This window comes from Camelus ferus, chromosome 16 (genome assembly GCF_009834535.1).
Source record: "Camelus ferus isolate YT-003-E chromosome 16, BCGSAC_Cfer_1.0, whole genome shotgun sequence".
Taxonomy (NCBI): Eukaryota; Metazoa; Chordata; class Mammalia; order Artiodactyla; family Camelidae; genus Camelus; species Camelus ferus.
Window position 1 is genome coordinate 41,402,677 of NC_045711.1, and position 19,319 is coordinate 41,421,995.

The 19,319-nt window shown below is 38.0% G+C and overlaps 1 protein-coding gene across 2 annotated transcripts in view; it reads right to left on the reverse strand.

Annotated features, from left to right (window-relative positions):
* The window catches only part of NLK (nemo like kinase), a 131,826-nt gene extending 115,637 nt beyond the window's left edge, over nt 1–16,189 (reverse strand). For both annotated transcript variants that reach the window (XM_032457648.1, XM_032457647.1), the window contains exon 1: nt 14,638–16,189. In XM_032457648.1, coding sequence (XP_032313539.1) covers nt 14,638–15,095 — 458 coding nt within the window. In that variant the 5' untranslated portion in view covers nt 15,096–16,189. The remainder of the gene's footprint in view (nt 1–14,637) is intronic.
* Nucleotides 16,190–19,319: the final 3,130 nt, after the last annotated feature.

The window sequence follows — 19,319 nt, forward strand, 5'->3', positions numbered from 1 at the left end:
CTTTCTCACTTTTAAAGAGGATCTCTACTACACACTAATCTACCATTTATTTCATAAATTCATAGAACAGAATAAGGAGCTTAGTATTAAATAAACTTTTTTTTTTCTGAGCTTGCATCATAGACTGCTTTGGTATGCTTTGATGAATTAGGTGGCACTTTATACACAGTTTCTATTTTTCTAACATGAGATCACAATACTACATTGAGAATGTATTTTTCCTAAACAATTCAACAGCATTCTTAATGTAGACTATAGAAAGTAGTAGCAAAATAGACTCTTTTGGGGAATAGCTGGTTATAGTATATTATTTTTAGATGAGAGCTCTTTACTCTTAAGAAAAAAAAATCCAAACACAACAAAACAAAATCACTACCATGGGGTCATCTAAATACCACTCTGTTTTCTCATAAAAATTCCTCATTGCATGAGGAAGTAGGGATCTACGTAATGGCAAGAGCCAGTGATAGTACTTTTCTTTGACAGTCACCATCTCGTAAAGACTTAGTATTAGCAACTTTTAATTCAACAACAAACACTTATTAAGTACCCACCAAGGACCATATTAGGCTCTGGAGACGCAAATGAGACATGGCCCTAAGCCTTTGAAGTGCTCATCATTTTTAGTGGATCAGTGGGTAGAGAATGTGTCATAATTGATTACAAGCATTTGCTCTGATTAGCACTGAGAGGGAAAGAGAGACAGAAACATTGATTTCCATTTGTCTTCTAAGGATAAGTATTTACCTTAAGAAAAAAAAATCAAAGTATTAAAAAAAAAAAGTCTGCCCACCTACAGAGACAAGCTGACACGTGTTGGTAACTAGATCTTGAGCATCCATACCTATTTTCATGTCTTTCCTGCTGAGGTACTTTAAGAAGTTAGCGATCTATTTGCAGACAACACTATCAACTGCCATCAAGTAAACCACTATCTGCTGCATATATATTTCTTACCTGTCACAAGCCATTTAGATTTGAACTCCAGCTGCCTCATTCTAGGTGTTTATGTTATTAAACTATGTAATGTAATAGCTGGGTGAACTCAATAAAACAATCCACTTTTGCACATAAACAAAAGACTTGACTTTTAAAGACTTGCTGTTCAGTTAGAGTTTCCAGTAAACAAAATATCTCACTGTAGCCCAAGGGGCAAACACAGCAGCCGCCCTTTTTCATACACACATTTGTGGCTTAATATACACAGAGTGATGATTCCAACCACCTCTAGTCACTAACTAATATTTTAAACTTTAAAATCTATTTCTTAGGGATTTGTGCTATATATAGAAATAATCATTATCCTTTGGGAAACAATGGTTCATTTACTGAAAACGAGTTTAACAAAGGAATTATTTGGTACTGAAAAATACAGAGCCGTGAATTGGGTGACACAAATCACAACATCATCAGCTCATGTGACTGTATTAGGGTAATTTTCAAAAAAAAAAAAAACCAAAAAACAAAACAAAAACTATAGTAACTTAAAATTTAGCTTCAACAATGTAATATCCTTAATCATGTCTTATGTCACAAAACTGTGAAACTAGATCTTAGGCTCTTATTTTGAAAATGTCCCTTAACTCTCCAATCTGAGATAAATGCCACAAAAAAGAAAAACTCTGCAGAATGGAATATTTCTATTCTGCCTGAAGCCTAGTTTTGACTGGTATGTTTCAGTTGCACATTTGATTCACACTGAATTTTGTTTTAAGTATTAAGAGAATAAATAGCATTCCAGAAAGTCACAAGCTTGAAAACTTCCAGTTTCTTCTCTAGTTGGAGAGCTTACAAAACTTATTACATGGAACAGTGAGTTGATGCAGTGACCATAAATTTCTTAACATTGTAAGTCTAAATTTAATCAAGATCCAATCTCAGCAAGTTCTGTAAAAATAGCCTCAAAGCAGATAAAGCAAAAGTCACAGAATGTTAATCTAGAAGAATGGTTTATGGATATATCGTTGTACAGTTCTTTCAAATTTTCAGGTTTAAAATTTTTCAAAAAAGTAAAAGCGGGAGGGGCAAGATATCCTCAAAGCAGATACACAACACGATTACATACAACATGAAAAGAGTGCGTTATTTTCCACCAAAAGCCTTGTAGCTCATGACATTAAACTTTTACCAGAAACTTTAGAATCACTGACACACACAAAAAAAGAGTATTCTAAATACTCTATTTTTTTTTCAGAAGCATTGTTCCCGGTTTCATCTATAGAGTTTTTGTTTTTTATTTGTTTTGTTTTGCTTTTAGAAGAACACTTCCTCCATTTTCAATGGGCATTAAGTTGGACAGGTATTACTGGTAAAGCAGCAAAGGAGCAAAGGTTCTGGCTCGGCCTCTTACCAGCTGTGTAACCTTGAATAAATCTCTCAGCTTCTCTGCGTCTCAATTTTCCCACTTATAAAATGAGGCAGTTACACTAGATGCATTCTAAAGTATCTTGCAACTCCATAATTCCTTTTAGATAGAGCTCTAGGCTTGTGAGAATGAAAAAATTAGCCCTCCAGAAAAAAGGCCAAAATCTACCTTTGCAATGTTAGTGAAACAAACAGGATACAAAACTGTAAATGTACAATGTAATAATCATGATCCCAACTCTAATATTATTACAAACACACACATTCCAGGTAAAAAAAAGTTATACCAAAATACTACTAGTGGCTATTTCTGAGTTGTAGGTTAAAAACAGCTTTTCTGATTTTCAGAGTTTCTTATGATAAACATATTATTACTTTGATAATAGGGTAGGAGGAGGGAGTTAAAGAATAAGGAAAACCCTCCTTTTATGCGCTAAGGGAAATTTTACCTTTGGAAGGCAGTCTAGACTTTGAATTTTTCAAAAACAGTTGGGCTTTAATCAGAAAAAAAAAAAATCTCTGGTATTATCATGTACTTGATACCTGACAACAATCACACAAAAGCTAGTTATCTGCCGTAGGTTAGTAAGCTTTAAGGAGATACTCTATTTTTTCACATGTCCTGAAATTGGTAATAAGTCTGACAGCTGACAAATACATAGTGCCAAGCACAGTTCTAAGACTTTACGTATGTATTGATTCACCAAATCCTCACAATACCCTATGAGGTAGATATACCAGTATTTACTATCCCCACTTTACACACGACAACCATGAGGCACATAAAGGTTAAATAATTCACCCACAGCTAATAAGGGCAAGATTTAAATCCAGGCCGTCTGCTATCAGAGTACAGGCTCTTAACTATTAAACTACCCTGTCCCTTTGTACTTAAGTGCTGTCCTCCTCAGGTCATTCTTTAACTTAACTGCTTTTGCTCTCAAAGTTCTTCTAAACTACTTTTCTTTTACCTGAAAAGAAATAATATTTAAGTACTGATATAAAAAGACTGGCCAACCTTTTAACTTGCTAGCTTAAAAGTTTAATTCATTTCTGAGTCATTACTTCAAAGATACAGGAAGTATACTTTAATCTCCATATATATCACTAAGTAAACAACATTATAACATCTGAGGAATTAAATAAATAGCATTAATTACTAAGTTAAAATTGGAATGTTTTAATAAGGGAGGACGCTTTATTGATTGACATTATTTGTCCTCATGACCTTCTGTGAAAAGAGTCCCTACAACCAACTAGGTTGTACCTTTCTAAAATTTCTATTTTATTGAAATGACATTTTTAAACCATGTTGTAATTAACCGTTTTGGTTTCTGAAAGAATGCATCAGTATTTATTTTGGACATTGGCTTCAGTACACACCCAATTATCTTCACAATAACCTCAAATACTGTAACATGCAGAACGTGGGAAAAGGAACACAGAGGAAGCCAACCAATTAAACATGGTTGAAAGTTCTCACCTAATTCTTAGGCAATTCAAAACCAAACCAAGTACACTGCGTGCCTTTTTCTGCACAGTACCATTACCTATCAATTTTTATGGCTTCTGGATTACTTTTAATATAGCTCAAAATTACCCACATCTAGCCCCATCAGAGTAAATATAGAATCAATGGTTTCCTATTTTAAAAAATTAAAAAGAGAAGGAAGTGGAGAAGTGAGAAAAAAAAAACTGCATTGGGCGCCTGTTAACTTCTAAGTGCAATGAGACAATCACCTGATAATTGCACCCTTTGGGTACTTCTGTACTGGTAAGATAATAAAGTGAAATAGTCACCTGGTTTATTTCAATTTACTTACACAATTTGCAAATCTGTAGCTCTCTGCTATGGTGCATTAAGAAAATTAGCATGTAAGAAAAATTACCTGCTTACGTAAATGAGGATGATTTTTATCCATGCAGACAGAAAAAAAAAATAGCTGCAATCTGGGTCAAACGACTAAATTTATCTATTTGTTCAAATGTCTCTCTTCACCTTTTCTCTGTAACTCAGAGCAAGAATTTAAGGTCAAGGAACGGATAAACAAAATGTTTCTGTGTTGCCCATTTCTCTGTAAGAAGTTTGCTGTCTGACACTACTGAGCTCTACATTACTTAAACTGAAAACAAGACTGAGAACTTTATCTAGATAACAAAACCACAACACTGAGAGAGGAAAGAAATCAGTGGAGGATATCTGATCTAACTGAAAAGAAAAGCAAACATGGCAAGGATCAGGTACCAATTTTACCTTCTGCTACTACTTTAGGCAAACAGGGCTTCAGAAAAGAAAAGGGAAATACTCCAAATAATTCAGGGTAGGCAGGACAACTTATCTACAAAGAACATCATTCCAGTTTGTTTTATAAACGGACCAGGTCAAGTTCTTATGAGTCTGACATAAGTTAGATGAGTGTGTTCTTGGTCATTTAATGACTGCCTTCCCAGCATTCGCTGCTGGAATTCATCCCTCCTACTTATCACTGACTCCATCTCCAGGTCCAGGGATGGACCTGATTGCTCCAAAAGTAACCTTATCTTCACTGACACTAACTGGTTCAGAAATGAGTATACAACCCAATAAAGGCCAGAGAGACTCTAGAACTGGGCTGGTCAATAAGGTAGCCAGGAGCCACATAGCTACTGAACACTTGAAATTTGGTTAGTCCAAATTGAGACATGTGGTAGGCACTAAGATACACACTGGATTTTGGACATTTTGTATGGGAAAAAAAGAATGTAAAATATCTAATTAATGATTTCATAGTAATAACATGTTGACATGATAATATTTTTGATATTTTGAGTTAAATAAACTATATTACTAAAATTAATTCACCTGTTTCTTTTCACATTTTTTAATGTGGCCACTGGAAAATTTAAAATCACATTATATGGCTTTAATTATACAGTTGACCCTTCAACAACATGGAGGTTAGAGTTGCTGACACCCTAGTGCAGTCAAAAATCTATGTATAACTTTTGACTCCCCCCAAACTTAATTACTAATAGCCTATGGTTGACTGGAAGGAAGCCTTAGCAATAACACAATCAATTAACACATATTTTGAATGTTATATGTATTACGTACTGTGTTCTTACAACAAAGTAAGCTAGAGGAAAAAAATGCTAAGAAAACCATAGAGAGAAGATGTATTTACAGTGCTGTTTACAAGATGAATCATCTATTAATACCTAACAATATTGTCTTATATGATACAAAACACTAGATATTATATATATCACTAACACTAGACATCAAAGATGAAAATATAATGTGAAAAAGAAATACATATTTATTTACAGGTGTAACTATTCATGCATTGATAACAAAGAAACAGCAATATGGTAGCTTCATGGTAGCCCAGTTTAACCAAGAGTATTGGAAACATTGCTACATTTTTTTAAAAAGCCACTTATCTGTAATAATATGCTGATACACAGTTTGTCCAGCTATGAGTGAGTGAGGGGGGAACATACTACCTGGTAATGTAATTCTTTGAAAGCAAAGTTAAAAAAAAAACACCAAACTAACACACAATTAATTTCATATTAAATATCATTCACCTTATGCCTATGTAAGGATAGACTGGTATCTATATATATTTTATGCATTCATGACATACCTTTAACTTAATTTTTTGATTTTTTAGGTGATGTGGTTCATCTGTAAATTTTTTCAAATTGTCACAGATATCCAAAAAATTTTCCAATAAATTTATTTTTAAAAATCTGCATATAAGTCGATCCACACAGTTCAAACCCGGGTTGCTCAAGGTTCAACTGTATATCTGCTGGTTTGCTGAAGACTTATTTCTATGAAAGTGCTCCCTTCCTGCTGTGGAAGAGCTTCAGGAAGTCACGGTCCCTCTAATCTCTGGGCATTGTGTGCCCTAAACTGCTACTGCCTTAAAGCTGTGACACAGCTCATTTTCTGAGAGGTCCATCTGCAAACCAGCAAATTCCCTATGCAAATTCAAAATTTCAAAGATTCCTAAACACAAAACATTTTAAATCAACTTGCTAGTTAATGTAAGCACTGGTACACAAATCATCATACCTGATTACTCACACACAAAAGAAGACAAAATACCTAATATTCGACTTTATTTAAAAATCACTTCAAATATTTAAGAAAGCAAGCAAACAAAGCCTAAACTACTAAAAAGGTAAAGTACTATCAGGAAAATAATATCAAATTCATATTTAGGAAAAAACTGACTGCCCATTTGCAAATGGCAGGCTCTTCACCACTGCACTGAAACATGTATACAGTGATTATTACCAGTAAGTCAGTAATAGGAGAAGGTAAGTCTCTTGGACAACTTCACATTTAAAATCTGATCCCAAATTTGAAAACTATATAAAAAGTTTTCTGGAAAAGGGTTACCCACCAGAAAAGGGTTACATTTATCTCATTCTACCTTTAAGCAATTTTAGAAGCTATTCAACATCTGTAGTCCTGAAGAAAGTTGTCTTGTGGTCACTAGCAGAATCTACTTGCCCAAAATAATGCCACCATGGTTCACAAATACTAATTCAATTTTATAATGCAAACTTAGGAAACACAGGATTCTATAAATGAGGAAACCAAGACTCAGAGAACTCAAATAACTTTATCAAGGTCAGAGTTGTTGGTAGCAAGGCAGGGGCCAGAACCTGGTCTCCTAACAAGTGTAATTTAGTACTTTATTACCCTGTCATTAAAAAAAGAATTCTTCCCAAGGAAATGGCACCTTGAACATGATAAACATAAAGTTCTCTAGTTTATTAAACAAATAATAACTTGGGGTTTGAGAGAATTGTATTAATAATAAAACAAAGTGCTACTAATACTGAAGACATTCTTTGGAACCAAACATGTATCTCAGAGGGGGAAAAAAATCCCACACAGAATCATTCTCTCATGTGCCATCAATTATTTACTTGCTAAATTCAATAGCCTTTTCTCCACCATAATTTTCTTTGACATTATCTGCACCAAAGATCTCCCACCTTCTTAACAATCTTCTGTCATTCGTAGGCAATCACCATGAACATATTTTCCTATCTGACTGCCCTTTAGTTCCACCTCTGATAATTTCTTCCATCTACAACTGAGAACATTCCCTAAGGCCTAGACCTCAGCTACCTCTACTTTTCCATTTACATATCTTGAAAAAACAATATTCTGAATAAGTCACTCTCTTAAAAACTTCCAATGGTTACCCTTCCCAATGTTTCAACCTTTTTCATTATTGCCCTCCCAGTAGCGTTTTTAGACATTTTCCCCCAAACACCCCCTCATGAAATTTTAATGCCATAGATATGCTGTATATCTGTTTATGTACTATATGTATATGTGTGCTTTATTCATAAAAAGAGTAAGGTTTTTTTTGTCCCTCTCCCAAGTACCAATGGTGTCTCAACTCTTCAGTAGGACACACCAGCCTCCTGAGGATCTAGCTCAAGCTTGCATCTCCACCCTTATCCTATCATCTCCAAATACACTTTACGTTAAAAAAAACTCCAGCCCTGTAAGTCTCCGGGTATGGGCCTGTCCACCTATAATGCCCTTCCCAATTAGTTGACTCTCTCACTCTTAAAACTCAGTTGAGGTACTACCTCTTCTTGGAAGTATCCACACCTTTCACAGAAATCCTTCTCTGTATTCCCAGGGAGTATCTCTACTGCTGCATTTATGGCATTTACGAATCTCTCTCCCCCACTAGATCATAATCTCCTTTAAATCCTTATCAGCCAGCACAGTGCCTGGCAAACAGTCAACACAGAGTACATGAGTATTATAAGAACAAGTGAAAATAGTACGTCCTTATGTTTTTTATTTAACAGTTTCAAAATTAGTTTCAACTCTCCATCAAGGGTCCCTGAGAGCAAGGATGTATCACTTTTCATACTGTTTATTTAACTGTAAGCTCCTTCAGGGCAATAACATGACTTAAACATCTTTATATCCCAGTACCAAGCATAGTACAGATAATAGAAACTTGAAAGAGGTTTGCTAAATTATTTATAGAGCTAAGTATCCTCATTAGTGTGTACAATAGTGCTGGACTGTGGTGGGTAGACAATAAAAATACATTGATTAGTGAGTTCCAACAATGTCAAAACCTACTGTCTGATAGCAGATATGATTCAATTAGCCAAACTAATTCAAAACACAGATGTGAAGCTGAGTTTAGGTAAAGAGCACGAATTATCATCAAAGGCAGACAGCCTATATACACTCCGTATACTAACACCATTACAATTAACTATTAAAGTTGAACTCAACATAGTTTCCTTAGAAGTCATCTTTTCATAATGCCAGAGTGCCAGAATTTTTTCTAATCTCTTCTGGCTAGGTACCTGAGAACTACAAACTAAGTCTACGATGACTTACCCCGTGCTTATTGACAGTATTACAACTCCTGCCTAAGGCACTCTCTGTGTTACCCCCAAGCAACAAAAAGATCAAACTGACAAGCTATTTTAGTTAGGAAATCATTGTTGATCTGCATTAGATGACCTGATCAAGAAATAATTCACTAGAGTGTTATGGAAGCACAGGGAATCATAAGTAAAACCCTAATATAATCTTATAATGAAAGAGTTTTCACCCAATGACTTTTCTTTCTATTTGGTTGGATGACAAATGATAGTTTTTGATGACAAAAGTTTCTTTGGCCTTGACAATTTCCACCAAAGAAATCAAATCAGCATATTAAGGAAACATACAGTACATAAACAGTTGATTCTTAACTGCTAGGACATCAACAAATCTAAGAAAAACCACCAAGAATAGATACAAAATTCTACACAATAAAACTACACTGCTCCAAGTTGTGAAGATAATGAAACATTCCAGTGCTCCATTAGAAGATGGTCTTTTATATGAAGGAACAACAACTCTACAGTTGCCTATGCTTTGAGGGATAAATCCCAGAACTTAGATTCAAATAAATATTCAGTATTTTGCAAATATTCTTCTAGCATAACATATGAAAGGGAACTATACCTGCCTCTATTTCTTTTTCAGGACATGCACCAGTGGTGCTAACTGATAGCTTAAAAAGTTGCGTGCAATTTTAAGGGATACGGTGGCTTTAGCTTGTTCAAAAAGGCAATTCTTTCTGAAATGAATGTTTTTAGTAAAAAAGAAAAATCATCCTTTTTTCTTCTGAGCTGATATTCAATAACATTACATGAAATTTCTCCCCAAGAATAAAACAAGTTTCTTTTGTTGTGTTGTGGTTTTGTTTTATTTTTAGTTTTTGAATAAAATTTGCATAATCTTGTCCAGAAGCCTAAGTACAAAATGACTTCCAATGTTACAGGCGATGGAGTTTCTATCGCCAAGAAACCAGTTCAGTGTCATTAGACTGTGTTACTTTTATTCTCTCTCTTTGCCTCTCTACTTTAGGACTATGAACCTGCAGTTTCTAAAAGTGAGTTTGTTTGTAGTTAAAGCAAACAATATAGATTTCCACATTTCTAGTTTCACACGGATGCTTTGTTATGTCTAGAAGAGCAACCGTTTCCTTTTTATGGTGCAGGCTCTGCTTCTTCAAAGCTCTTTTCACAAAGCAGACCCCCCAAAGAATCCAGCTGTGGCTGTTAATCTTGGCTGATACAGAAACTTCTCAATACTACATATTCTTAACTTGTAAACCACAATTAATAACAAAATACACTTTAGGATACTACTCTTTCTGATGCAGCTAACTCCAGCATTTTCCCAAAATTATTCCAAAAGCATTCCCCATTTTTCCAAATTATGGTTTGCTATTTGAGGAGTAAGATGGACCAGAGGAAACATCAGGGGGAAAAAAAATGATGCCTCTAATCTTCACAAGATGAGCAAGCTAGACATCTCTGCCATGCATAAGGATTTACACTGAATAATTTTTCATTAAATCACACATTTCCCTCACCTCACTGGGATTTTCTTTAACAATTCACACCTTTTCATCCAAACACAAGTAAAATGAATTTCCACTAATGCTGAACTTTCAAAATAAGGATGTCCTTCATTTGTTACATTCTGAGAAGAAAAAAATTTTTAATTTCCTTCCAGGTATGTAAATCCATAATACTTTCTAAAATAGTGCAGATGATCTGACTAGAACATCTACCAAGTCCATACAAACATGTGTATTTTTTACTTTTCATATGTTTGTTTCTAATAAAATAGAACAGAATATTTCACCCCAACTCATAATTCAGCCCTCCTTACCTCCCTGGCATTACAGCACAACTACAGGGACACTCTGTGGTATTTAAAGTCATGCCTCCAAAAACAGTCTGCATGTTGATTTCACCTGATAAATCTGACCATATGTGAAGCCACTTCTACACACATTTACATAAGTTTGAATTTCCTATCAATAATAACTACAATAAAAACAACTAACATTTATTGAGTCCTTACGGTGTGCTAGACAGTATACTCATTGGTTTACAAGGATTACCTCATTTAATCCTTTTACCAATCCTATAAGATAGGTACTATTATTATCCTCATTTTATAGATGAGAAACAGAGAGGTTAAACAATATATCAAGATCACACAGCTAGTAAATAACTAAGTATCACTACAGTGATGCTTTAGTTTCAAACTACTTAAAGTAACCTGCTGAAGGTATTAGAATAATAAAATTCAAAGTTCTCCAACTTTACTTGGAGAACAAAGGCAACGGACTGAATGAATCCCAGGATCTTTGATCTTCCAATTAATCAGATAAGTAAAAAAACCAAAAACACTGATTTTATAAAGTGGAAGCTTCTCCCAGACTCACTTCTATCAAGGTGGCAATATGTACCATTAATTCAGTCTGATATTTCAGATTGCCAATATCAAAATTGCCTGGGTTTAGCAGTCCTCAAACCTCTCTCATGTGGTCAACTTCCTTCAGTGTTCAAAGGTACAGGCTTCATGAGCCCCTGAAGCCTTATGTTCTAATACTTTCCATCCCAATGTTGTCATATCTTTAAGAACAGCAAAACTTAACTTTCCTTTGGCAGGTATGAACTACAGGCGAAAAGGTATTTATATTATCCTCACCAAAGGACTGAGGTTTCTGTTTGTGTGTTGTTTTGTGTTTTGGTTTTGCATTATGAAAATGTCTATATGGGCATCTGGAAGCCTTGACATCTGATAAAGGTCAAATTATATATGATGCTTTGGTAACCCATGAACAACATTCTATCATTGGCAATGAATGTATCTCCAGCTACCCTATGATCATATTACCAGGTAAGCTGGAACCTTTACTTTGAGATAAAACACAGCAGACAGTTGTTAATGAAACCTTAATTGAACTGTCAAAGCACCACCTTTACCAGCAAGCTAATAGGTAATTCACTACTTTTACACAACTGTCCAATACTGATAAGTTATTCCAGTACTTAAATTCAGCAGAAAGATAAATCAAGCCTAGTAGACTAAATTGTTCAGTGATAAATCTGAATGGTAAAATGCTGCATCACTTCTACAAATATCTCTCCCTGTCTACATGGAGGAACAACAATATCCCCCAAAATTATATGCAACATTTTTAGCCATCAGTTAGTACTACTGGGTACATGTCCAGAAAAAGAAACGAGAGCAGATATAGTTTCCTTTCATATGCTACACCAGAAGAAAAATACTAGCACAATGCATTAAACATATTTGGGTCTAAGTGACTCTTATAATGCCCAAGTAGCTATATGGCGCTTTGAATTAAATGATGTATCATTGGTAGAATATTTCTACATTCCATTTTAATCACTTTAGATTGTTGTTTCACATTCATTAGGCGCCTTCTAAATTAAAAAGAAAAATTCTCATTTAGTGAAAAAGTAAAAAAACCTCTCTAATATCTTTAGCTTGGGTTTCAGAATACTAGTGCAATTCACACTGGTTTCATGTTCAAATCTCCAGTTTTAACAATCTGACTCAGGACAGATAGCAGTTAAATTCCAAATATAATAGGCAATTCAGACAACAAGTCATCATATGTAAATATAAAAATAGAAAAGTATTTGCATACTAAAACACACACCTGGAACTCTTCCCTTTTTTCATGCCAAATTGTATTTCACCTGTAACAGCTGACAAAAATAGTCAATGCAGCTAAGTAGAAAAACTTGGTTAAAGAACAAAGAAGGACCTGACCAGGATATCAAATAACCAAGCAGCAAAGATGCCAGAGTACTGTGCTAGGTGATGGAAAGAAAAAGAAGTACTCTAGCAGACACAGTCATTATCCTCAAGGGACTTACAAAAGTAGTCAGTGAGACAGAGCAAACCCCAAACAACTGGTCTACAGTTGTAGAAGATGCTACAGATGGAGGTACTTCAAGTGCATGCAAAGAATTCCATAGGTGGTAGACGGTGTCAATCAATGAAAGAATCTGGAATGAACTCAAATCAAACACATTCAGATTTTCATATATCAGTAATTCAGGATACCCACTACCAGAATGTTTGCTGTGGGATATTTTCAGCACTCCAGTTTCTCACCTCCCTCTTTAAAAAAAAATTTTTTTTCCCCTTAGCACCAACTTGAAGTTAAAACTTCTACAAGTCACATCACCATCTGATAGAATTGTAAGCCAATAATACCTTTACAACAGAGTCAAGAATGCTGCAACCCATTACCCTTTCAGTATCTCTAGTTCTTAGCATTGTATGCAAAGCACTAAAATGAAAGCAAGCATCCAGGTCTAAGAAAATCCAAATTCTCAGTAAGTCACTGTCACAATTTAAAGCAAGGAACAATCTTTTTCTGGCCCCATCCCTTTGCCCTCCCCCCCAGCTATGAAATCCTCAAGGGTTAGGCAAGGAACGACAGTTCATGGTGCAATCCCTGAGGATAGGCTATGGAAGGGAAGAGAGGAAGGCAAGAACAGGCAGGTCCCTGAGCAGAGACTGAAGAGGCACCATTAGCAGCTACACGCTTTCCCATCAGGAATCTCACACACCTTGGAGAAGGCAGCACTGCAGCAGCAGCAAGCTCCTTGGAGAGCTAGCTGGGACAAAATTGGACTCTTTTTAAAAACAAACAAAAACCAGAACAGATCACTTAGTAGCTTACTTTATAAAATCCGAAACATAAATAAAGATGGCCAGATATAATGCAAAAATAAAACTCAAATCAATTACAGCCTGAAAAGCAATGACGAAAGGAGACGTTTACCAGGCTAGTTCCAAACAGTTCATTTTCCTGTGGTGATAGGGGTTTTTCTAGACATTAACAAGAATTGTTTTTTAATTGAGGTATAGTTGAAGGAATCTATTTTTGAAGCACTGAAAACATCAATTCATCTATCCACACCAGAATGCTTAATCCTTGGGGGTGGGGGGGGACCTCAGTTCACTCTAGTTTTGATAGGAATAGGACCCTACAATGATAAACGTATTTTATTATAAACTAGTAATCTTCCTAAGAAGGACAAGTACACAAAATGTTGCATTTAAGAAGCCCTTGGACTTTTAAAAATGTCCTAGCACTAGCAAAGTAGAGCAGTTTCATGTTTAAAAAGTATACTTCCTACTACAGCAACCAACCAAGGGGTAACAGCAACTTACAAGCCACAAAATGACACTAAAACATCACACTGAATGTGGGCCACTGCATAGTTACAGTCTACTGACCTCAATTGTGGTACTCATGTGTGATGCTATATTTAATGCATTCTTATCAAAAGGCTAAAGCTACATACTTTCCAACTGTAGCTTTATGGTTTAAAATAAATCACTCATGCAACAACTTAACTGGTTCAACTATGAACCCTATCTTCCTTCTGGGGATCAAGATCACAAATTGAGGAAAGAAAAGACCAAAAGAATAACAAAATATATCCCAATGACAAGACTGTTATAAGGAATCGAGTTTGGGTCAGTTGTGACATTTGCTGCAATTTGGGCAACTGATTCAAACTAAATCAAACATGAGTGATGGCCAAGCTCTGTGTAGGAATAAGCTTTTCACGCATTCATCTATTTATTGATCCTCTGTTCAGTGGCTTGCCTAGGTTCTACCCAGTAAGTTTGGTAGACAACAAACTTATGTGCATTACTCAACAGAGGGTGCCCCACCAAAACTGGCCATGACTCAAAAGCATAAGCCTAGACGGCCAATGCATTAGGCCTCTTCACCAGGTAAGGCAGGGTGGTTTCCTACAGTTGAGCTGAGAAGCTTGTTCCACTAGGCCAACATGGAGAAAATGGTGAGAAATGAAACTCGCCCAACCACAACCATGAGAAGATACCAGGTGAAGTTGTGTTTTCCTTTTGATACTCACCAGACAACACCAAAGGCTCCATATCCAATAGGTCTATCCGGCTCAATATCCAGCTGCTGTTGTGGATGATGCGAGTGCTGATGATGGTGCGCCTTAACTGTGGCAGCTGCGGCAGCCTGTACCTGAGCTGGGGCTGCCGCAGCTGGTCCAGGAGCCTGACCCGGTGCCGGTGATGGGAAATATGGCTGTTGTTGCCCAGGGTTTAGCATGGCTGCAGCTGCAGCCGCTGCTGCGGCTGCCGCAGCTGCCGAAGAGGTATGCTGCTGTACGGGGTGTACGGCAGCAGCCGACCCGGGATGAAGATGGTGCTGAGGGTGGTGGTGGTGGTGCAGGTGAGGAGGAGGGAGGTGTGGAAGGTGGTGGTGATGGTGGTGGTGGTGACCTGCTGCTGCTGCAGATGTACCGCCATTGTAAGCCGCCATCATTTTTGCGTTGGCTCTTGCGCCACAAAGAGACATTCAAAAAAATGCCCTTTGATTGGAAAGCAAACTGGGTCAAGCTGTCATTTGGCCATTTAAAAATGAAGAAAAACCACTCACTCCACCTCTAAAAACATGGAGCGGAACTGGCTTTATGTCTTCATCAGTCAATCCAGACAACTTAGAGGATCTTGGTGTTGAATTTGGGGGTGAGCGTGTGTGGAAGGGTGTGGGTTGCCCAAAAAAATTAAAGAAAATAAAAAGGAAAAGGAAAAAGGGACCCCTTCCCCCCAGGTTTCCTGCCACAAGTGGGTACTAAAACTCCATCCTTAATTCGGGGGAGGTTCCAACTTTGAATGTGGGAATAAAGGCCAAACCTCCCGACCCCCTGAACTCCACACACGAAAAGGATCAGGTAACACGCCACCCTTGGAATCTTGTAAGAGGCTTGACTCATCTACCCCTTCCATTCCCACATCCTTTTCTAAACACCTACCACCTCCTCAAAAATACAACTGAAAAAAATTCCAACCACCCCAAATTAAAAAGATAGGGGGAAATTCTCGGGGAAACCTGCTTCCCCCCTGGAACTCTCAGGCCTTCCTACATCTCCCCCGCCTTCCCCTCAGGTTGACCTGATTGGAGGGGGGGTACCAAACTTTCCAGAACAGAAAAGAGCCAGGGAAGGAGGCAGGAGGGATAGAGTGAGCACAGAGGAGGCGACAGGGCAGGACAGAGAGGAGAAAGAGAACCGGGGCAAAGTGAAGGTAAGGAGGTGCAGGGAGGAATGAAAGAGAGGTGGGCAGCGCTCGGACGCCCAGACAGGGATCCGCCCCGGGAGGAGGTTAGGGTCCCGGGGCCAAAGAATGGGAGCCCCGGGAGGCGGGCGGGGTGCAGTCGGAAGCGAGCTGACTCCTGCCCCCGCCGCCGGCTGCTTCTGCTGAGGAGGGTTGGGGGGGAGAGCGGGTGGGTCCCCCCGCGCGACGGCCCCCGCAGGGCTCAAGGCTGCTCCGTCTCCCCCCCTCCCCCCCACCCGGCTTCCGTCCCCGCGGCCGCTTTCTCCTCAGCCGCTGCGGCCGCTTTCTCCTCAGCCGCCGCCTCCTCAGCCGCTGGTGCCGCCGCGGCCGGACTCACCTCCCCTAGCAAAGCCGGATAGAGCGGAGCCAGCGGCGGACACGCGCAACCAGCCGCTGAGGCCCCGCCCCCGCCTCACACTGACCGGCTACCCTAGCCAATCCACGCCCACCTGTCCGCGTCCTCCTCCAATCCTTGGCCGGGAGCTTCAGACAGGCGCACTGTTCGGCCAGTGGAGACAAGGTGTGGGACTCCTGGGGAAATCCCGCCCCCAACCCTGGATGGGCAGATCGAAAGACCAATCAAAAGACAGAGTTTGACCTGACCGACAGGGCCAAAAGCGAATTGAACACCAAAGATCTCCGTGACATTTTCTTTCGCCTCTCTCCTCTTTTCTTTTTCTTCTTTTATTTATTTTTTTTTTTTGGCAGGAGCAGGAAGCTGCGTGCTAATCCCGCCTGCAAAAGCTGGAAGAGAGGGGTGGAATGAGAGAACCAATCATGAGCTGGGGACCGAGAACAGAGCAACCAATCCTTAGCTTGAAGAGGGAGTGGGATGAAACTGGGGCCAGATAGACACTTGATTTAACAAATGGAAAAAAAGATTGATCTCGGTCCCACCCTTCAGGTCTCCTATAGGTCAGGATTGTGGAGAATTCGCTGTCATACCAGAGATTCTCAAAAGGCGGGGCCAAGTGAAAGGGGTGTGGTCTAAGGGAAAGGGGCGGGACCGAGAGGAAGAAGGCGGAGTCCAAATCATCGGTGGTCCATCGATGGGAGCCATCTACCATCCCTTTAAAGACTTCAGGATGGAGTAATAGAGACAGCAAAAGGGGATATGGAGCTTCAGAAACTCAAGGTCCATGGTTATGCAGCAAGACAGTCACAAAAGAATCTCAGTAGACTGATAATTCGTAGCCTATGGCTGGTCCTCTACTCCTAATCCTCATAGTGGCAAAAAGACGAGTTATTTCCAGTTTTCACAACTACACATTCATTGGGTGGTAAGGCCATTGATACAAATTAAAACAACAAAAATAATAAACTTGACCATAAGATTGTAATTTTCTCCCATATTTTCTAAGTCAATAAGTTTTAGTTATTGAAATCTTACTAAAATAACATTTTTCACTTTCACATAACCTCGTTTATCTGAATTTATTTTTCCTTTAAAATACGAAAGAATAAGCTTACAGAACCTTACCCTGAGTAAAATTGTGCACACAGAACTCTGGAGATCATCTTTATTCATCTTTTGCCTGCCCACTCCTCCCTTTTTAATCAAGCAAGTCAAACGCTTTTGAACACTTCTAAACACACGCACACTCTTCTCCCTATTCACCACGGTATTACCCAAATGTTTGCCACTAGCTTCTTTAATTAACACATTTCCCTGTCTACAGGCTAGCTCTCCTCTAATCTGTCCTCCATTGAGAGCATTGCAATCTTTTAAAAATACATGTCTGACCATGCCTCTCTCCTTGAAAAAAGTCAATGTCTGAGTAGTCCAGCTAGATCTGGTTCCCACCTTCCTCGGCTGCCTCATTGCTTACCTCCACCCACCATACTTCAGACATTCTGAACTTTTTTCAGTTCCTCAAATAGTTTGTTGCCCCCAGCCTTCATGCATATCTTTGGCTCCAAATACTCTCCACTCCACTCCTCTAACTTATAGGTCATATCTTCACTTTTTTTTTTCTGGAAAGCTTTCCCTAATCCTGTTGTAAAGTGCATGTCTCTTATATATCTCCATGGCCTTGCCTCCCTCATAGCACTGAGAACTCTATATTTTAACTGTTAGTTTGGCCAGGACAGAAAGCTTGTCTGTCCCACAAAACATTGCATGCCTGGTTTCTAGGGCAGCATCTAAAAGGTGAAGGCAATAAAGATTTGCATGCACTATTGACAGCAGGAGAAGTGGGTACCAATTCAATCTCTGCAGTTCACCAGCTGTATGACTTAGGCAATTCAACTAAATTTTCTGAGCCTCGGTTGTCTCAGCTGAAAATGAAGGTAATAATATATGCCTCATCAAGTGTAATTGGGGATTAAATAAGGTATAATACGTATTTTGAAGTTCCTGGCAAATAGTAAAAGTTCAATATATATTCATTCTCTTTCCCTTACCTCACCCTCACAAAATATTTGGGATGCCATTATAATTTCCCAGTGCATATCAGTCTCCTCCAAAGTGTGGTTTCCTGGAAGCTTCTTAGAAATGAAATCCACTGAATCAGAATCTTGGGGGTGGTGGGCAAGACCCTGTTTAATAAGCCCCAGGTGATTCTTATACACACTAACGTTTGAGAAGCATACCTACGAGAAAGGGGCTGCGTCTTCTTAAACTTTGTTTACTTTTCAGTATCTAGCAAAGCACCTAGCACCTAGAAAGTGCTCAATAGATGTGAAAAAACACATGCAACCCATCAGCAAATCATTGCATATTAAGAGTATTTATTCCTGCCATAAACATTTATTGAGCACCAACTATATCTCAGCATGGTGCTAATTTCAACAATAGGGGAGGAGAGATACAAATTAACAGTTTCTCCCCTTCAGCAGCTCTGTCTGGTGCAAGAGTTTCCAAAATGGTGTCTGCACACTCCAAGTGGTGCACAAAGTCAGCCACTGGGCTCCAGAGAGAAATTAGTACAACTTCTAATTCTGCTTGTTTTTTATTTCATTGTTTTAAAATGTCCATTTTGTCAGTGTTTTATAACCTACCTAATATAGAGTAGTATACATGTATATTATTTATAAATAAATAAAATATGTAAATTGGGGATTTATGCTCCAAAAAATTTATCAAAAATATTGGGAAATCACTGGTCTAGTGACAATTTAATGTCCATGGTTTAAATTAGCTCTATCTGATAGAAATATGAAGAGAGTAATAAAAGAATTTTTAAATGTTCTAATAGTAATGTTAAAAAGTAAAAGAAACAAGTAGCATTATTTTTAATATACTTTCTCTAACCCAACATATACAAAATTTGTCATTTTAAACATATAATCAATGAAAAAAAGATTGTCTATATATGTATATACATTTTGATACTAAGTCTTTGAAATCTGGTGTATATTTTGCCTTTACAGCACATCTCAATTGAATTAAAAATTAAATTTCCTCCATCATAGCAGTGACATTTCAAGTGCTCCATAGTCTCATCTGGCTAGTTGCTTGTATATT